Source organism: Aethalodelphis obliquidens, unplaced genomic scaffold (genome assembly GCF_003676395.1).
Source record: "Aethalodelphis obliquidens isolate GAN/ISIS:26980383/991018 unplaced genomic scaffold, ASM367639v1 scaffold43, whole genome shotgun sequence".
Taxonomy (NCBI): domain Eukaryota; kingdom Metazoa; phylum Chordata; class Mammalia; order Artiodactyla; family Delphinidae; genus Aethalodelphis; species Aethalodelphis obliquidens.
In genome coordinates this window covers 16,448,465-16,466,778 of record NW_020837987.1, presented here as the reverse complement: position 1 = coordinate 16,466,778, position 18,314 = coordinate 16,448,465, and the positions used below count along the sequence as shown (strand labels likewise).

At 40.2% G+C, this 18,314-nt stretch overlaps 2 protein-coding genes and 1 pseudogene across 3 annotated transcripts in view; 1 reads left to right on the top strand and 2 right to left on the bottom strand.

Annotated features, from left to right (window-relative positions):
- LOC113605704 (zinc finger protein 677-like) overlaps positions 1-807 on the bottom strand; it is a 39,505-nt pseudogene extending 38,698 nt beyond the window's left edge.
- The window catches only part of LOC113605711 (zinc finger protein 480-like), a 73,594-nt gene extending 69,956 nt beyond the window's left edge, over positions 1-3,638 (top strand). The window contains exons 1-2 of one of the 2 annotated variants that reach the window (XR_003427314.1): positions 792-1,072; positions 2,281-3,638. The gene's annotated coding sequence lies outside the window, so the exon portion shown is untranslated. Of the gene's footprint in view, positions 1-791; positions 1,073-2,280 lie in introns of those variants that run through there. The other variant, XR_003427308.1, reaches the window with a different exon arrangement.
- Positions 3,639-5,388: 1,750 nt separating this feature from the next.
- Positions 5,389-6,913, bottom strand: LOC113606275 (zinc finger protein 677-like; the record flags this gene model as incomplete). The annotated part of the gene is made up of 1 exon (XM_027080390.1): positions 5,389-6,913. A coding segment is annotated over one exon (1,365 nt), but the record flags the coding sequence as incomplete, so codon positions are not given.
- Between the last annotated feature and the right edge of the window lie 11,401 nt (positions 6,914-18,314).

Sequence of the window (18,314 nt, the reverse complement as noted above, 5' to 3'; positions counted from 1 at the left end):
AGTAACAAATCCAGCCCATCAGTTAACTGCACAGAAAGGACACCTGCACAGAAAGGACAAAGGGGACTTGGGGGGACAATCTACTTAGTTGGACACTTCAACTCAGAGCTCACTAGTTGAGCAGATCACTTAAGGGAAGAAAGAAGCTACTGAATGTTAAACTAACTGGTTAAACTAGGTTTTGTGTGTTAGAAGGTGATCAACATCCTTACCACATGCATAGTGAAGTTATCTACCACATATAAGAGAATAGTTCCAGTACAGAATACAGCAGAAACCTCATAATCTGAACAATGAAATTTAGAGTGAAAGTAATTTGGACATTTAAAACATACCCAATGGCTTCTGAGATTAAAGGTAAAACAAGTGTGAGGATACATCAACTGTCATGACTCAATGAGCCATCAAAGAAAGGGGGTGATGGCAACAGTACTGAGGAGTGGGGGTGGGGAGGGGAGCCGGGAGTCACACAAAGGTTTGAGAAAGGGAGTCAGAGTAGGAAAACGTCGCTGCAGGAGGCCAGTGTCTCTACGGACCGACAGCAGAAAGTTGGGGCCGGCACCTCCCTCAGAGCGATTTAAACCGGAACCGGACCCACACTCCCAGGACCGAACAGAGTCTTCTGCCGACGCCGCGAGACGCGAAAGGGGCGGACTCAGAGCGAGAGCGACGACCGCGTTCAGGGGGGTTTAACTTACCGGGAGACCCCCGAAACCGAGGTGTGGAGAAGCGGGGCCTGAAGATTGCATAGCGCCGTTAGTTTCGGACCGAAAAACCGAGACTCACTCGCCAGAGCGCGCCTCTTATTCTGGGTCTGCACCTCACTGCGCGTGCGCAAAGAGGCGGGTCGAGGGCGGGGCCACTACGGGGCGCGTCAAAGGACGTTCCGGTGGGTGGAAGCGGTGTTTGATGGCTGGGCGCAGCCTGTGGGCGCCGGGTGTGGCCTTCGAACCCGCACTTGGGAGATTCTGGTCTGTTCCTCTTCCCAACGGAGAGGTTCTGCTTCTCTACTTTGGATCCTTTGAACTGGTCTGGTGTCCTTTGGAGCCAGGCTAGGTGCAGAAGCGGAGAGGTGAGAACGTTCTGCGAGCAAAGACGACGGTCCTCTGAGTCGCGAGGCGCTGAGAGCTCTGGGACCGGGGGAGGGGGCGGGTCTCGAGGTTGTGGGCGGGGCCTGATCCGGGAACTTCTGAGACCCCAGGCAGTTAATACGTTCTTATTAAGCGAAAGCCTGAGTTTTAGAGTAGGTGATGGAAACTGGACTGTGACAGGAAAGGCAAAATTGTGCCTTGCGGAAAGTGCCATTTTGCACTCACTTCCCTGCAGAGCATAATTTTCACTTCTGTTCGCCATTCACTTGGAGGCATCAAAAATCACTGAGGAACACAAAAAAAAAAAAAAAAAAAAAATCACTGAGGAAAATTTTCAACCCCAAACCTGGCATTGTCTAAGGGGCTCTGTTGGAGGCTGTGAGCAAGTAACTGGCTACACAGTCAGGTGCTTGAGAACCATGCCTTACTGAATAATTCAACCGTATTTTTTTTCCTCCTTCTTCATATTGTCTTTTTTTTTTAACATCTTTATTGGACCATAATTGCTTTATAATGGTGTGTTTCAACCATATTTTATTTTTTATACCCTTTGACCGTTATCTTGCCATACGATGTGATGAATAAGACCCTTTCTTATTGTGACAGGAATTTCCATTTCCCGAATATTAATGTCTCCACTGTAGGTTTTGCTACTTATTAACTTTTCATGTGCACTTTGGCATATTTCTGAATTTTTAACTTCATTGATCTACCAGTAATGAATAAACATGTCTCCTATGGATAGCCACTTTCTTTTGGCTTCTCTTTTGTGGCTATTCTTACTTGTTCTTTATTCCGTAAGATTTTTCGATAACATCACTAGCGTCAAAAACTGTCTAATGTTCAAATTTTCAAAATTAACATACATTATCTTTTGAATTTTCCTTGGTGTCATTATATAGTGACATTGGACTTCAGTCTAATTCTGTAACTCTGGAAAACAGCAAAGGTAAAAGGATTCCTTTCCCCTTTTAACAGCTTACTAAGAACCACTCCTCCCCATTAGTTTCCAATGAGACTTACGTTGGCCCCTTTGTTTACTTAGGAACCATCCAGATACAGACCCTCCAAAATCCCACCCTTTGCCTTGTCAACGATTACTGAATTGTTTGTCCTCATTGATCACTCAGAACAATGCTTGTAAACATGATTTAAGCAACATTTACTTACGTTTTTCTCCTCTCCCAAGGCCCCTGAATTTTGGACCACGCTTGAGCACTGTAATTCAGAAGAAGCCTGTTGCCACACCATCCACTCCCAAGAGTAGGTGACTTAAGGGTAGAACGTTCCCTGATCAACTGTGCGTCATGCCACCTGCTCATTTATTCTGAATATGGGATTTTTTCCCTAGACTTGTTTAGCCCTCGGTATAAATGAAAAGTTCTTTTCTGTCTGGTTGTTGAGACTTCAGATTTTGTGGTTGCAGCACTCTCTCTACTGTCATAATCCTTTGGAATAAAATCTCTTTACCTAAATTTGACAGTGGTGAATATTTTAGTTGTTCCATCTGTGCTCCAAACTGTATACTCTTTAGTTTTCTAGCGCAGGGTTTAATATATATACACAGGTCAAACAAGATCATTGTGTTTTCACATTTTGACCATTAATAATTTGCATCTGTTCCTTAATATTACCAGAGACGTTTCAAAATCTATTGTGATTGAGGACATGTCCTTTTCTTGTGAATATGTCCATTTTGCTGCCTTGAAATTGTTATTAAAACAAAACTCACCAGGAACAAAATGGATTCATGACTTCTGCCTATAATTAGTTTCTCCTGTGTTTGCTGAAAAATTCCACTATCAACTCCATGCTGAAATGCCTTTCTTGCCAAGATGACTAGTTAGCAATATTACATAATACAAAGTAATCTACCTTATAAAGATCCTAAAGTCTATCCTAGTCGCTAGATCTTTTATAAATGTGATGACATATCTTCTTCTGTTCATGTGTGCCATGCCAAGACATTCTGCTCATTTTTCTGTGAAAATATTTAAATACGCTACTTACCCTATCCAAACAATACATTTCAAATGATTACCATTTCCTGCACATGAAATCTTTCACATGTAAGGATGTGAGAAAACATACCTAGTAGGTGTTAAGTGACAGATACTGCCATAAAAATTCCTGACTATAGAAATGAAATTATTTGATAGTTGATAATCTAGTTTTACTCATATTAAAGAGAATGTACTTCCCTACAAAATGCCCTTGCAGAAATACTGCAAACTTCATTAATACTTTAGGTAAAAATAAATCCCAGTGACTTCATGTTTTACAGGCTTTATTATCCACATTTGACAAAACTTTCTGAGATAAAGAACAGAGAAAAGAGCTAAGATACATTACAATTTTAAAAATAAAACTGTCTACCCTCAAAATGAATGTATAATCTGAAATTACATTACATTTAGACATTCATTACTGATTTAGGTATATTATGATGTAAACAAGTTTTTCTCAAAGGTATTTGAATGTAATGCATCACAAGTGTGGAATAAAGTATTTTAAACAATACAGTTCTCATTAAAAGGAAAAAAAATTTTTGTTTCTTTTCTCTTTTCATCGTACCGATATGAGATGATGGATGCTAAGTAAACTTGTTTTGGCAATCATTTCACAACATATGTAAGACCATTCTGCTGTAGTTTAAAGTTAATATATGACAATTATAAAACTGGGATGAGGGAAAGATGGTTTTAAAAAGGCAAATAAGTAAAATGCCTAAGCAAAAAATAAAGAACAATGCAATTTATATAAAAAAAAATTTTTAAACATTGCTCTTTTTAAAGCAATGGTTAGTGACCTAAAGTAACACATGCCATAGTCCTCCAAGCCTCAAACCCCAGGTCTTGTCCTTATGAGTCTCTGCAACTGAGCACAATGGTGAATAGAAACAGAAATGCTGTGCTGTAGGGTGTGCGAATGAAATTGCTCATTCTAACCAACGAGAGTTTTGTATTTCACATCGCAGTAATTCCTATACAGACAAAAATACACGTTCACTCTGTAATTCAAAGTATTTATTCAAATGATCTGTTTCAGACGGGTGATTTGTGGTCAGTTCCGCTTTTACCATTTCACGTATGTTGTCAAGCATGTGTGTATAGAGTTTTTGTAACAGTCCCTATCCTATTGATGTCTGCAGGTTTAGTGTTTGTAACAAAAATTCAATTGAGTAAATATTAAAGATCACATACATTAGTTTTATACGGTTTCTCTCTACGGTAGAGTCTCTTTTTATTGAAATATAATTGATTATAACATTGTTCGTTTCGGCTGTACTACACACGAGGTAACGTTTACTTTATGAAATGATAACGCCGATATGTGTAGCCATCTGTCCTCACTTACTGCAATATTTTTTAACATGTTCCTAACGTTGGATATTACATCCCCATGACTTATCTAAATAGCCAGAGGTTTGTACGTCTTAATCCCCTTCACCTGGTTTACCCACCGCCCCACCGCCCTTCCTTCTGGCAACAACCACACATTTGTCCTTCATATCTGTGAATCTGTCTTCATTCTCTTTTGTTTTTTTTTCTTAGATTCCACATATAAGTAGATAACGCAGTATTTGTCTTTCTATGTCTAACTTATTTCACTTAGTGTAATATCCTCTAGATCCATCCATGTTGTTGTTGAATGGCTGGATTTCTTTATGGCTGAGTAAGATTCCTCTGTGTATGTGTGTGTGTGTGTGTGTGTGTGTGTGTCACACACGCTGTATCTCTTCTAAGCATTCATCTATTGATGGACACTTAGGTTGCTTCCATGTCTTGGCTACTGGAAATAATGCTACAATGAATATTCAAGTGCCTGTATCTTCTCAAATTAGTGTTTTCCGTTTCTTCCAGCAAAGAGCCAGAAGGGCAATACCTGGCTCATATAACAGGTTAGTTTTCGTTGTTTTTTTTTTTTTAATTTCTGAGGCGCTTCTATACTGTTTTCCATAAATGTTGCACCAATTTACAATCCCACTAACAGTGCACAGGCTTCCCTTTCCTTCACACCACTGCCAATGCTTGTTATTGTCTCTCTGATGACGGCCATCGGAAACAGGTGTGAGGTGATATCTCGTTGAGCTTTTTTTTTTTTTGCGGTACACAGGCCTCTCACTGTTGTGGCCTCTCCCGTTGCAGAGCACAGGCTCCGGACGTGCAGGCTCAGCGGCCATGGCTCACGGGCCCAGCCGCTCCGCGGCATGTGGGATCCTCCCGGACCGGGACACGAACCCGTGTCCCCTGCATCGACAGGCGGACTCTCAACCACTGCGCCACCAGGGAAGCCCTCGTTGAGCTTTTGATTTGCACTTCCCTGATGATCAGTGATTCTGAGCATCTTTTCATGCGCCTGCTGGCCATCTGTATGTGTTCTTTCTCCCTGATAGAGTCCCATATGTTGAGTAAGGCTTGAATACACGCATAAATTTTGTCTGAATCGTTTTATTTTTAAAGTTCCTTTCTACTATGAAATCGGATGATCCCTAAACTTGAATTTTGAATGATAGCATTACCACATGTGTGAGGCTTACGTTCGTTTTCAATATGTATTTTGAGATGCCTGGTGAGGCTTGCTAATTGAGTATGAGCTTTGCCACACTCATTACATTTGTAAGGTTTTCCTCCAGTGTGGATTGTTTTATGTTGAGTAAGATATGAATGTCTTGTGAGGGCTTTGCCACACTCATCACATTTGTAAAGTTTCTCTCCAGTGTGAGTTCTCTCATGACCCCAAAGTTGTGACTGTTCAATAAAAGCCTTATCACATTTATTACATTTGAAAGGCTTTGCTCCTGTATGAATTCTCTGGTGCGCCATAAGGTTTGAACGCTGCGTAAAATGCTTGCCACACTCATAACATCTGTGTGGTTTCTCTCCAGCATGCATTTTCTGATGTCTACTAAGGTGTGAAAACTGGGTAAAGGCTTTGCCACACTCATGACATTTATATGGTTTCTCCCCAGTGTGCATTCTCTGATGATTTGCAAGGTGTGAATTTCGACTAAAGACCTTGCCACAATCATGACATTTGTAAGGTTTCTCTCCTGTATGCACTCTCTGATGTGTAGTGAGATTAGAACACTGGTTAAAGGCTTTGCCACACACATTACATCTGTAAGGTTTCTGTCCAGAATGAATTCTCCTGTGATTCCTGAGGTTTGAGCTTTTGCTAAAAGCCTTCCCACAGTCATTACAGCTGTAAGATTTTTCTCGAGTGTGTGTACTCCTGTGCTGCGCAGGTGACAACGTGTTTTCCACACTAGGAGGAACTCTGTGAAGTGGTGAAACTGAGGAACCACTGCTGACTGGCTTCTCACCTTGACCGCACGCATACACTTTCTCCTCAGCTGCACATCTCTGCGGCTGAGCCGCCTGGGCCTGCAGCCTCACTCCAGGTCTACTTTCCAAACACTTGAGATCTCTGTTTCTAGCAACGCTGACGTTATTTTTCGTTGTTAACGAACTTCTTATGAATGTCTTGTCATGCGTGAAATATTCACGTGCATTACTTCTTACAGAAACACTCTGAGGAAGATTAATTAAGGACTTCTTATCTTGATCTTCTCCATGAGTGATATTTTTGTTATGGGTCAAAAGTTCTTCTTTGTCATTTCTTGCATCACATCCCCACTCACTCTCACATTCCTGCACATCTGCACAGACTTCCTTGAGGTCAAAATCCTTGATGCCATGACTTTTACTTCTTTCTAATGTCACTAGATGACCTAATTCTCCTTTAGTAATGTCCTCTCTTGGTGATAACTCCTTGATTGCAAATCCAGCAGAATGGCTTCCTATTATATAGAGTTGGAAAATATTTTACGTTGAATTAGATAATTACACAAAAAATAATACAATGAACACAGAAATTCTTCAAGCATGGTCTTCAAACACTACTGTGATATAGTTTTTTTTAGTTTTCTTTTTATACATTTTCCCATATTAATGTTTTCTCTGATCTTAGATAATTAAATTTCAAGCACACACCCAATGTACTACACATATTTTTTGCCAGATAACTGGATAATTAAATGATCCTCCATAATTAGAAAGCTTATCTATTGATACATACTGGCTTATAGAACTGGAAGCATAAAATCAAAATTGAGATTTGAGACTGTCTTCCCTAATCCTTAAATTTATAATAATGTTTAATAACATGAATATGATGCAAGAAAAAATATTTTTACGAATCTGTACATCAAAACAATACTTGATAAAACATTTTTGTAAACCATGATAAATCTAGCAGGTAAGTTAGTAAGTAACCACCGTTATACAAAATAGTAGTCTCTGGGGCTTCCCTGGTGGCGCAGTCCGCCTGCCGATGCAGGGGACACGGGATCGTGCCCCGGTCCAGGAAGATCCTACATGCCACGGAGCGGCTGGGCCCGTGAGCCATGGCCGCTGAGCCTGCGCGTCCGGAGCCTGTGCTCCGCAACGGGAGAGGCCACAGCAGTGAGAGGCCCGCGTACCACAAAAAAAACAAAACAAAATAATAGTCTCTGGAATTTAAAAGATTTGAGTAAGCACCAAAACAAAAACAAAGAAAAACAAAGAATTTTCATTCCAGAAGGAACACACGATAGGAAAAATTTAAAAATATCTTGATAAGCACTGAATTTTGAAATATCACCTTCAGGTCAACACACATATGTATGAAATTTAAGAATTAGGGAAAACTGTCTGAAATCTCAATCATGATGTCAAGCCTGCAGTTCTATAACAGCCAGTACATAGTTCAACTACCTACTATCACTTAATTATAGTTATATGGTAAAAATATATGTATATATAGTATATAATCCATGCTTTGAAATTTTGTTATCTAAAGTCAGAGAGAACATCTGTATGGAAAAAAATTACAAAAAGACAACAGCCAAAATATACTGTAAGCCAAGGTCAATCTCATAATAAATATGACAAAAAAATGACATATGTTATTAACTAAAGGTAACTTTACAGCCCTTACTATATGCCATGCAATATTTCAAACCCCATAACAGCATTAATTAATTATTCTTGAGCTAAATTATCACACATTTTCATTGAAAAATAAAGGGCCTGGGACTTCCCTGACAGTCCATGGGTTAAGGTTCCATGCTCCCAATGCAGGGGGCATGCGTTCGATCCCTGGTCAGGGAACTAAAATCCTGCATGTCACATGGCATGGCCTTAAAAAAAAAAAAAGTAGAAACAAGAATAAAGGACACTGGGACTTCCCTGGTGGTCCAGTGGGTAAGACGGCATGCTCCCAATGCAGGGGACCCAGGTTCGATCCCCAGTCGAGGAATCAGATCCCGCACGCATGCCACAACTAAGAGTCCACATGCCACAACTGAGAAGTGCACATGCCGCAACTGAGATCTCGCATGCTGCAACTAAGAGTCTGCAGGCCGCCAAGTGAGAAGTCCGCATGCCACAACTAAGAGCCTACATCCTGCAACAAAGATCCCACATGCCAAAACTAAGACCCAATGCAGCCTAAATAAATAAAAATAAAGGACCCAAAATGCTTACACATCTATCCCTAACTCAGAAAGGAAATTCAAAGGCCAAGGTTTGAACCTGGATGTGCAGAATAACATTGACATGTTCATATGTATTAAGCAGCACCGCCCATCCAGGCAGTACAGATTTTAAGAGGTCCCAGGTAATACCAGTTTCTTAGAAATGTTTCTAGGAAGATAAGGGCAGTGAGTTGTGTCACTTATACTGTGACTGTTCTACCATTCCCAGATGATAGGAATCACGTACAGCACGTGTTGATGTACACAGTGACCAGACCGAGTTGCTGATCTGAGCAAACTGTACTGTGTGCAAGTAGGGGTCCTTCCTTATGCAGTGTGTGGGGTATGGGGAGGGGTGGGGTCTTATGGGAACTGGGGAGCCCAAGTGCTAAATATTGACACAGTACTAAGAAGTACCAATAGAGTTCACTTAGATCCACAAAAATCTGAGGGAAGGCCAGGACTGGGATTTAACAAAGCAAGAGTGAAGTAGTGGGCAATGTGGGAGCACTGCTTGTGCTTGCAAATCTATGGGAAGAGGACTGTACTGCAGCAGATGAAAGCCTAACCTTGGGAAAAGAAGAACCGCTGTAGCAAGAAGCATAAACATGACTCATTCTATGGAAACTCTATTGTTGGTATGAAGGAAATGTGGAAGATATTAGGAAGACAGAGTGCTGTTATGGGAAGACTGTAGGTTTACATCTATTCCAATATTTGCTCTAAACATGATCAAGCTGAGTATCCCACAAATTCCATTCCTAGGCATGTATTATTTGTTCCGGAAGATATGTACAAGAATGTTCTTTGCGAGACCTAAAAGCAAAACCTGGAGAATGAATGAATTCACTCTGTGTGAACACATGTGGATGCAATAAAACCCTCTCAAGGGTACAGCAGTGGAGGATGATCATGGTTGCTGGATGATGATCTCTTGGCAGGGGCGACAGAGGTTGACTGGTGGAAACAAAGCTAACAGGAGGGTTTTGCCAACGTTTAAACTCTTCGTGGATGTGATTATATTTGGTAAGAATAACTTGTGAACTACATTATATATTTTTAAAATAGAATATCAATTTTAGCATGAATTTTCAGTGCAAATATCTTTGTTATAGATATAACAAAGTAACAGAATCTCTTAAAAAAGAGATTTTTTAAATAAAAGTAATAGAATCTCTTTTGCTGGAATTGTTTAAAGTATTTGAATCACATCTTTGGATCTTTTAACATAATCCCAAATATCTAAGAGACATCAGATGAGAAGTGCTCTTACTATATTTATTACTATAGATAATACTTACTCTTATAATGAATCAATAGAAAATAACATGTACTTATCCAAAAGTAATGAATTTTTTAAAAAATAGATTTATTTATTTTTTGGCTGTGTTGGGTCTTGGTTGCTGCATGCGGGCTTTCTCTAGCTGCGGCAAGCGGCGGCTACTCTTCATTGCAGTGTGTGGGCTTCTCATTGTGGTGGCTTCTCTTGTTTCAGAGCACGGGCTCTAGGCGTGTGGGCTTCAGTAGTTGTGGCACACGGGCTCAGCAGTTGTGGCTCGTGGGCTCTAAAGCGCAGGCTCAGTAGTTGTGGTACACGGGCTTAGTTGCTCTGCCTCATGTGGGATCTTCCCGGACCAGGGATCGAACCCATGTCCCCTGCATTGGCAGGCGGATTCTTAACTACTGCACCACCAAGGAAGTCCCCAAAAGTAATGAATTCTGACTTCAGAAACAGCAACAGAAAACGGTACCCTGAAGGAGCATTACTAAATGACCCAGAGCACAGAATGATTTGTATGGACAAGTGTTGTTCACAGCAGGGTTTAAGCATAGAAACAATTCTGCGAGTGCCATGTTGATCCATGGCAGAGTTCTATGTGCAGAGATGTGGTTGACAACATAAGCAGCCAATTAACAGCCTGAAGAACAGGACGATAATAGGATGTATATCAACAAGGACCAGGTGACTTTTGATAAAACTGTAAAGACAACTGGGAAAAAAGAGGCTTCCTAGAAATATGTAGTACAAAGAAGGTAAGAAAATTTCTGGGAAACAATAAGTGTTAGAAGCGATAATAATGAGGAAACCATGGAGTGTAAAAAAAATTACCTACTTCCTTAAATAAAATGAGATATTTAAATATTAGTATACCATGATGTGCAAGAAGAATCTAGACAGGGAGAATAATTATTAGAATAAATTATTTGTAGCAAAAATCCCAAAACATTGAAATTAAAATAGAAATCAAAACTTATTTATAGGGACTTCCCTGGTGATCCAGTGGTTAAGACTCTATGCTCCCAATGCAGGGGGCCCAGGTTCGATCCCAAGTCAGGGACTAGATCCACCCATGCTGCAGCTAGGAGCCTGCATGCCACAAGTAAAAAGATCCCACATGCTGCAACGGAGATCTTGCACACAGCAATGAAGATCCAGCATGCTGCAAGTAAGCCCCAGTGCAGCCGAATAAATAAATAAATATTTTTTAAAAACTTACTTGTAGAAAACTCTGGCAAGTCAATTGAATGTTATCTCTGTGGCTAAGACAATAACTAAATTTTAAAAGTATGTTCTGAAGATATGAAAAATTCTCTATTTATAAAATGCCATAGATTTAATTGAGGAAACTATGTGTTAAAACAAATGTGATACCATTAAACACCTATGACAATGGCCAAAATCCAAAATATGGAAAACACCAAACATTAGAAATGACGTGGAGCAGCAAAAACTTTCATTCATTACTGATGAAAATGCCAAATGGTAGAGCCACTTTGGAAGAGTTTGTGGTTTCTTACAAAACTAACATAATCTTAAATATGATCTAGCAATCACACCACCTGGAAGTTACACAAATGAGCCAAAAACTTCTCTGCATGCAAAAACATGCACATGAAATAGAACGAATAATCCTAAAATTTGTATGGAACCAGAAAGACACCAAATAGCCAAAGCAATCTTGAAAAAGAATAAAAAAGGTGAAGGCATCACATTCCCTGATTTCAAATGATGTTACAAAGTATCATAATCAAAACAGCATGCTATTGGCCTTAAAACAGACACATAGGGGCTTCCCTGGTGGTGCAGTGGTTGGGAGTCCGCCTGCCCATGTGGGGGATGCGGGTTCATGCCCCCGTCCGGGAGGATCCCACGTGCTGCGTAGCGGCTGGTCCCGTGAGCCATGGCTGCTGGGCCTGCGCGTCCGGAGCCTGTGCTCCGCGACGGGAGAGGCCACGGCGGTGGGAGGCCCGCGTACCGCAAAAAAAAAAAACAAACAAAACAAACAGACACATAAGTCAATGGAAGAGAATAGAAAGCCCAGAAATAAACCCACGCATATTCAATCAATAAATTCACAACAAAGGAGCCAAGAATATTCAAGAGGGAAAGGACAGTGTCATCAATAATTAGTACTGAGAAAACTGAAAGGCACATACAAAAGAATGAAACTGGACCACTATCTTATACCATATGCATAAATTAACTCAAAGCAGAAATAAATACTTGAGTGTAACACCTGAAAAACAAACTTCTAGAAGAAAACAAAGAAAGCTCCTTGATATCTTGTCAATGATTTTTTGAATCTGAAATCAAAAGTAAAAGCAAAAGAAACAAAAATAAACAAGTAGGTCTACATCAATCTAAGAAGTTTGTGGACAGCAATGGAATCTATCAACAAAATGCAAAGGCAACCTAAAGGTTGGGAGAAAATATTTGCAAATCATATATTTGATAAGGGACTTAATATCTAAAATGTATAAAGAACTCACAACTCAACAACAAAAACAACAAAAATTCTGATTAAAAATTAGGCAGAAGATCCAAACAGACTTTCTTCCAAAGAAATCATACAGATGGCCAACAGATACATGAAAAGACGCTGAACTTCATTCATCATCAGGGGAATGAAAATTAAAACCACAATGAGATATCACCTCACAATTCTTAGAATGACTTTTATTTAAAAAAAAAAAAAAAAAGATAAGAAATAACAAGTGCTGGCAAGGATGTGGAGAAAAGGGAACCCTTGTGCTCCGTTAGTGGGAATGTAAATCGGTGCAGACACCATGGAAAACAATACAGATGTTCCTCAAATAAATAAAACAGAACTAACATAATATCCAGCAATTCCACTTCTGGGTATTTACATGAAGAAAATGAAAACACTATCTTAAAAAGATATATGCATCTCCTGGTTCATTGCAGCATTTTTTTTTTTTTTTTTTTGCGGTACACGGGCCTCTCACTGTTGTGGCCTCTCCTGTTGCGGAGCACAGGCTCCGGACGCGCAGGCTCAGTGGCCATGGCTCACGGGCCTAGCCGCTCTGCGGCATGTGGGATCTTCCCGGACCGGGGCACGAACCCGTGTCCCCTGCATCGGCAGGCGGACTCTCAACCACTGCGCCACCAGGGAAGCCCCACTGCAGCATTTTTAAAAAAATATTTATTTGGCTACGCCGGGTCTTAGTTGCAGCACGTGGGACCTTCGTTGTGGCATGTGGGATCTTTCGTTGTGAGCATGCAGGCTCCTTTAGTTGCAGCATGCGGGATCTAGTTCCCTGACCAGGGATTGAACCCAGGTCACCTGCATTGGGAGCACTGAGTCTTAACCACTGGACCCGAGGAAGTCCCACTGCAGCATTATTTACAACAGATGAGTAAACAACCTAAGTGTCCATAAAAAAATAAATGGATAAAGAAACTGTGAGATGTGTATCTATACACAATGTAATATTATTCAGCCATTAAAAAGAATGAAATCTTGGGCTTCCCTTGTGGCGCAGTGGTTGAGAGTCCGCCTGCCGATGCAGGGGACACGGGTTCGTGCCCCGGTCCGGGAAGATCCCACATGCCGCGGAGCGGCTGGGCCCGTGAGCCATGGCCGCTGAGCCTGCGCGTCCGGAGCCTGTGCTCCGCAACGGGAGAGGCCACAACGGTGAGAGGCCCGCGTACCGCAAAAAAAAAAAAAAAAAAGAATGAAATCTTGACATGTGTGACAACATGAAGGGCATTATGCTACCTGAAGTGACATGCAGAAAGACAAATACCTTAAGATTTCTCTTACATGTGTAATCTTAAAAAAAAAAACAAAAAACCTAAAGACACAGAACAGATTTGTAGTTAACTAAGGCGTGGGGTGGGGAGGTTGGGAAAAATGGACAAAGGGGATCAAACAGTTTTTAAAAAGTTGTTAATGTGCTGCTTTCTATTTTCTATACCCTAGGAATTCAAAAAACGTATTTATAATAAATGATGCATTTTTGTTTGTTTTTTACAGAAAAGCTAATTACAGATATCAATCACCAGTGCTGTATTTAAAGCAAACTACATCTAATTTTTGAATTTTCACTTTTTGGCATTATCCACATCATGAATTTTCCTACTAAATGCATCCTGGTAACAAGCCAGGATGGACAAAAAAGAAACAAATACACTTTAGCTCCACTTTATTAGACAGATATTAGGAAAAGGATCAACTAAGACACTATCATCTTCCCAAAGGATTAAGTCAATGGAAGGTGGCTTTCCTGTCAAATGAGGTGACACTGTGCCCCCGAGACCAAGGTTTCTGGGAGTGAAACATTTTTATCTTGGTCAAAATAGGTATTATATGTTGAAAATTACTTTTGTAAACAGGAAATGTAAAGCCAAGATGAATGTGGCCAGTAGAGAGTAGCCATGGCGGGATCTAAGGAGAGCAGCATGGGTGTTGTGACCAACATGATTATTTCTGCAAACACAGTTCTCAGAGGCTGCAGGCAAGGTTGATATTAGTTGAAACGAAAGCACTCCCAAGTGGGCCTAAGCACCTTTCATCCCAGAAAGTTAAGACTCAGGAATTCATATGGCTAACCTGAAGGCCTCCCAGTCATGAAAATCCATTTTGGGACTGTTAACTGTGGATACTACAGAAACCTCGTATACAAAAAAAAATCTAAATAAATAATATCTCCTGCAGCCTTTAAACCTCTGCACCCTAAAAGTGAACAGGAAACATACAGAATATAAAAAATACTTGCCAACCATGTATATATATACGTATATATATCTGACAAGGCACTTATATTTAGAAGATATAAAGAACTTTTTACACTCAATAGAAAGACAAATAGCCCAATTTAAAAATGGACAAAGGATCTGAGCAGATATTTCCCCAAAGAATATAGAAAAATATCCAATAAACACACAAAAAACAGATGTTTAACATAATTATTCAATAGGGAAATGCAAATCAAAACCAGAATGAGATACAGCTCCACACCCCTTAAATGGCTGTAATCAAAGAGACAATAACAAGTGTTGGTGAAGATGGGGAGAAACTGAAAAATTCATACACTCACTCCCGGTGGAAACATCAAAGGGTGCAGCTGCTTTGGAAAACAGTCTGGGGGTTTCTCAAAAGATTAAACAGAAAATTACCACACAACCAAGCAACTGCACTTTGGGAGGGAGGGAGAGATGAATAGGTAGAGCAGAGTATTTTTAAATAATGAAATCACCTTTTATGGTACTATTACGCTACAAACATGTCAGTATATGTCTAAACCTATAGAATATACAACAGCAAGAGTGAACTCTAACATAAACATGGACTTTGACGTGTTAGTTTGTGTCAGCGCAGGTTCATCAGTGATAACAAACATACCACTCTCGAGTCGGGTACTGATCACTGGGGAGGGCCTGCACGTCTGGGGTAGAAAATGCACAGAAACTCTCTATAACTTCCATTCAATTTTTCCGTGAACTTACAACTCCTTAAAAAAAATAGTCTATTAAAAGAAGGTGTATGTGTTCATAGCAGTTACTAACTAATATGAAACAGAGTAAGAGGAATAGCTCAGACTAGTTTTTCAAAAATTTCTAGAGGTTATACAGCTTTTGGGGAAAGAAATGTTAAGTCATAAACACTCAAGATTAAGAAATCCTGTAAAATATAAAAAGAGATATTTATTCATGAGTCCACAACCCCAAATTGTAGGTATAAAACAAACAACACTAAGAATACCATAGAGCTTCCCTGGTGGCACAGTGATTAAGAATCTACCTGCCAATGCAGGGGACACGAGTTCGAGCCCCAGTCTGGGAAGATCCCACATGCCATGGATCAACTAAGCCCGTGTGCCACAACTACTGAGCCTGCACTCTAGAGCCTATAAGCCACAACTACAGAGCCTGTGCACCAACTATTAAGGCATGCGCCTAGAGCCCATGGTCCACAACAAGACAAGCCACCGCGACGAGAAGCCCACGCACCACAACGAAGAGTAGTGCACTGCAACGAAGAGTAGTGCCTGCTCGCCGCAACCAGAGAAAAGCCCGCGTGCAGCAATGAAGACCCAACACAGCCAAAAACAAAATACATAAAATAAATAAATTATTTTTTAAAAGAATATCATAAAAAATATGGAACTAATGATTGAATAAAGAAAATGAAGGTCATTTATAACAATGAAATTTACAAGACGAAAGTATCAGTGGCTTGAACAAAACAAATAACAATAGACTTTTAAAACGTCAGCATCGACCACAACTAGAAACAAGAAAATTATGAAATGAAAAAGCTCACCAGTAAAGGCAAACATACAGTAAATGCAGGAAATCATCCACACACAAAGCTAGCACGGAGGCAAAAAGACAAAAGTAGTAAAATCAGCTATATCCAAAATAAGCAGTTAAGGGATACACAAAAAAACAATTAGATGTAAAATATGCTATCAGGGACTCCCCTGGTGGCGCAGTGGCTAAGAATCCACCTGGCGATGCAGGGGACACAGGTTCAAGCCCTGGTCCGGGAAGATCCCACATACTGTGGAGCAACTAAGCCCGTGCACCACAACTACTGAGCCTGCACTCTAGAGCCCGTGAGCCACAACTACTGAGCCTGCATGCCACAAGTACTGAAGCCCATGCGCCTAGAGCCTGTGCTCTACAACAAAAGAAGCCACCACAATGAGAAGCCCGCACACTGCAGCGAAGAGTAGCCCCCCCTCACTGCAACTAGAGAAAGCCCGCGCACAGCAACGAAGACCCAATGCAGCCAAAAGTAAATAAATAAAAATAAATAAATTTAAAATATATATATATGGTATCAAAAACAGTAATCATGAGGAGTAGAGTATAAACGCAGGGTTCTTAAAATGCATTTGAAATTAAGAGATCAGCAACTTAAAACAATCACGTACATGGAGACTGCTATACAAAAACCTCATGGTCATTGCAAACCAAAAATCTATAATAGATAATACACACAAAAAAGAAAAAGGAATCCAAATATAACACTAAAGATAGTCATCAAATTGCAGGAGAACAGAAGAAAGGGAAAAAATGACCTACAAAGACAAATCCAAAATAATTAATAAAACGGCAGTAAGAATATACATATCGATAATTACCTCAAATGTAAATGGAATAAATGCTCCAACTAAAAGAGATAAAGTGCATGAATGGATACAAAAACAAGACCTGTATATACGCTACCCACAAGAGACTCACTTTAGATCTAGAGAAACACAGAGACTGAAAGCGAGGGGATGGAAAAAGGTATTCCATACAAATGGAACTCAAGAGAAAGCCAGAATCCCAATTCTTATATCAGACAAAATAGACTTTAAAATAAAGACTGTTAAAAGAGACAAAAAAGGACATGACATAATGATCAAGGGATCAATCCTAGAAGATATAACAATTACATATGCACCCAACATAGGAGTACCTAAATATGTAAGGCAAATATTAACAGACATAAAAGAGGAAATCAACAGTAACAATAGTAGAGGACTTTAACACCCCACTTATATCAATGGACAGATCATGCAGACAGAAAATCAATCAGGAAGCACAGGCCTTAAATAACGTATTAGACTAAATGGACTTAACTGATATAGAAAGAGCACTCCATCTAAAAGCAGCAGAATAGACACTCTTTTTAAGTATGCATGGAACATTCTCCATGGATAGATCACAAGCCAGTCCAAAAAACAAGACCTGGTAAATTTAAAGAGACTGACTTCATATTAAGCATCTTTTCTAACCACAACACAGACTAGAAATCAACTGCAACGAAAAAAACTGCAAACAACGCAGACATGGAGGCTAAACAATATGCTACTGAACAACCAATGGATCACTGAAGAAATCAAAGAGGAACTAAAAAATACCTAGAGGGAAATGAGAACAAAAACACGATGATCCAAAACCTATGGGACACAGTAAAAGCAGTTCCAAGAGGGAAGTTTATAGCAATACAAGCTTACCCCAGGAAAGAAGAAAAATCTCAAACAACCTAAACTTACACCTAAAGTAACTAGAGAAAGAAAAAGAAACAAAAACAAAACTTAGTAGAAGAAAAGAAATAATAAAAATCAGAGCAGAAATAAATAAAATGGAGACTAAAAAAACACGAGAAAAGAGAAGGAACCAAGATGATGGAATAGAAGGACGTGGAGCTCACCTCCTACCACAAACACATCAAAAACACATCAGGGCTTCCCTGGTGGCGCAATGGTTGAGAGTCTGCCTGCCGATGCAGGGGACATGGGTTCGTGCCCCGGTCCGGGAAGATCCCATATGCTGCGGAGCGGCTGGGCCCGTGAGCCATGGCCGCTGAGCCTGCGCGTCCGGAGCCTGTGCTCCGCGACGGGAGAGGCCACAACAGTGAGAGGCCCGCGTACCGCAAAAAGAAAACAAACAAAAAAAAACACAT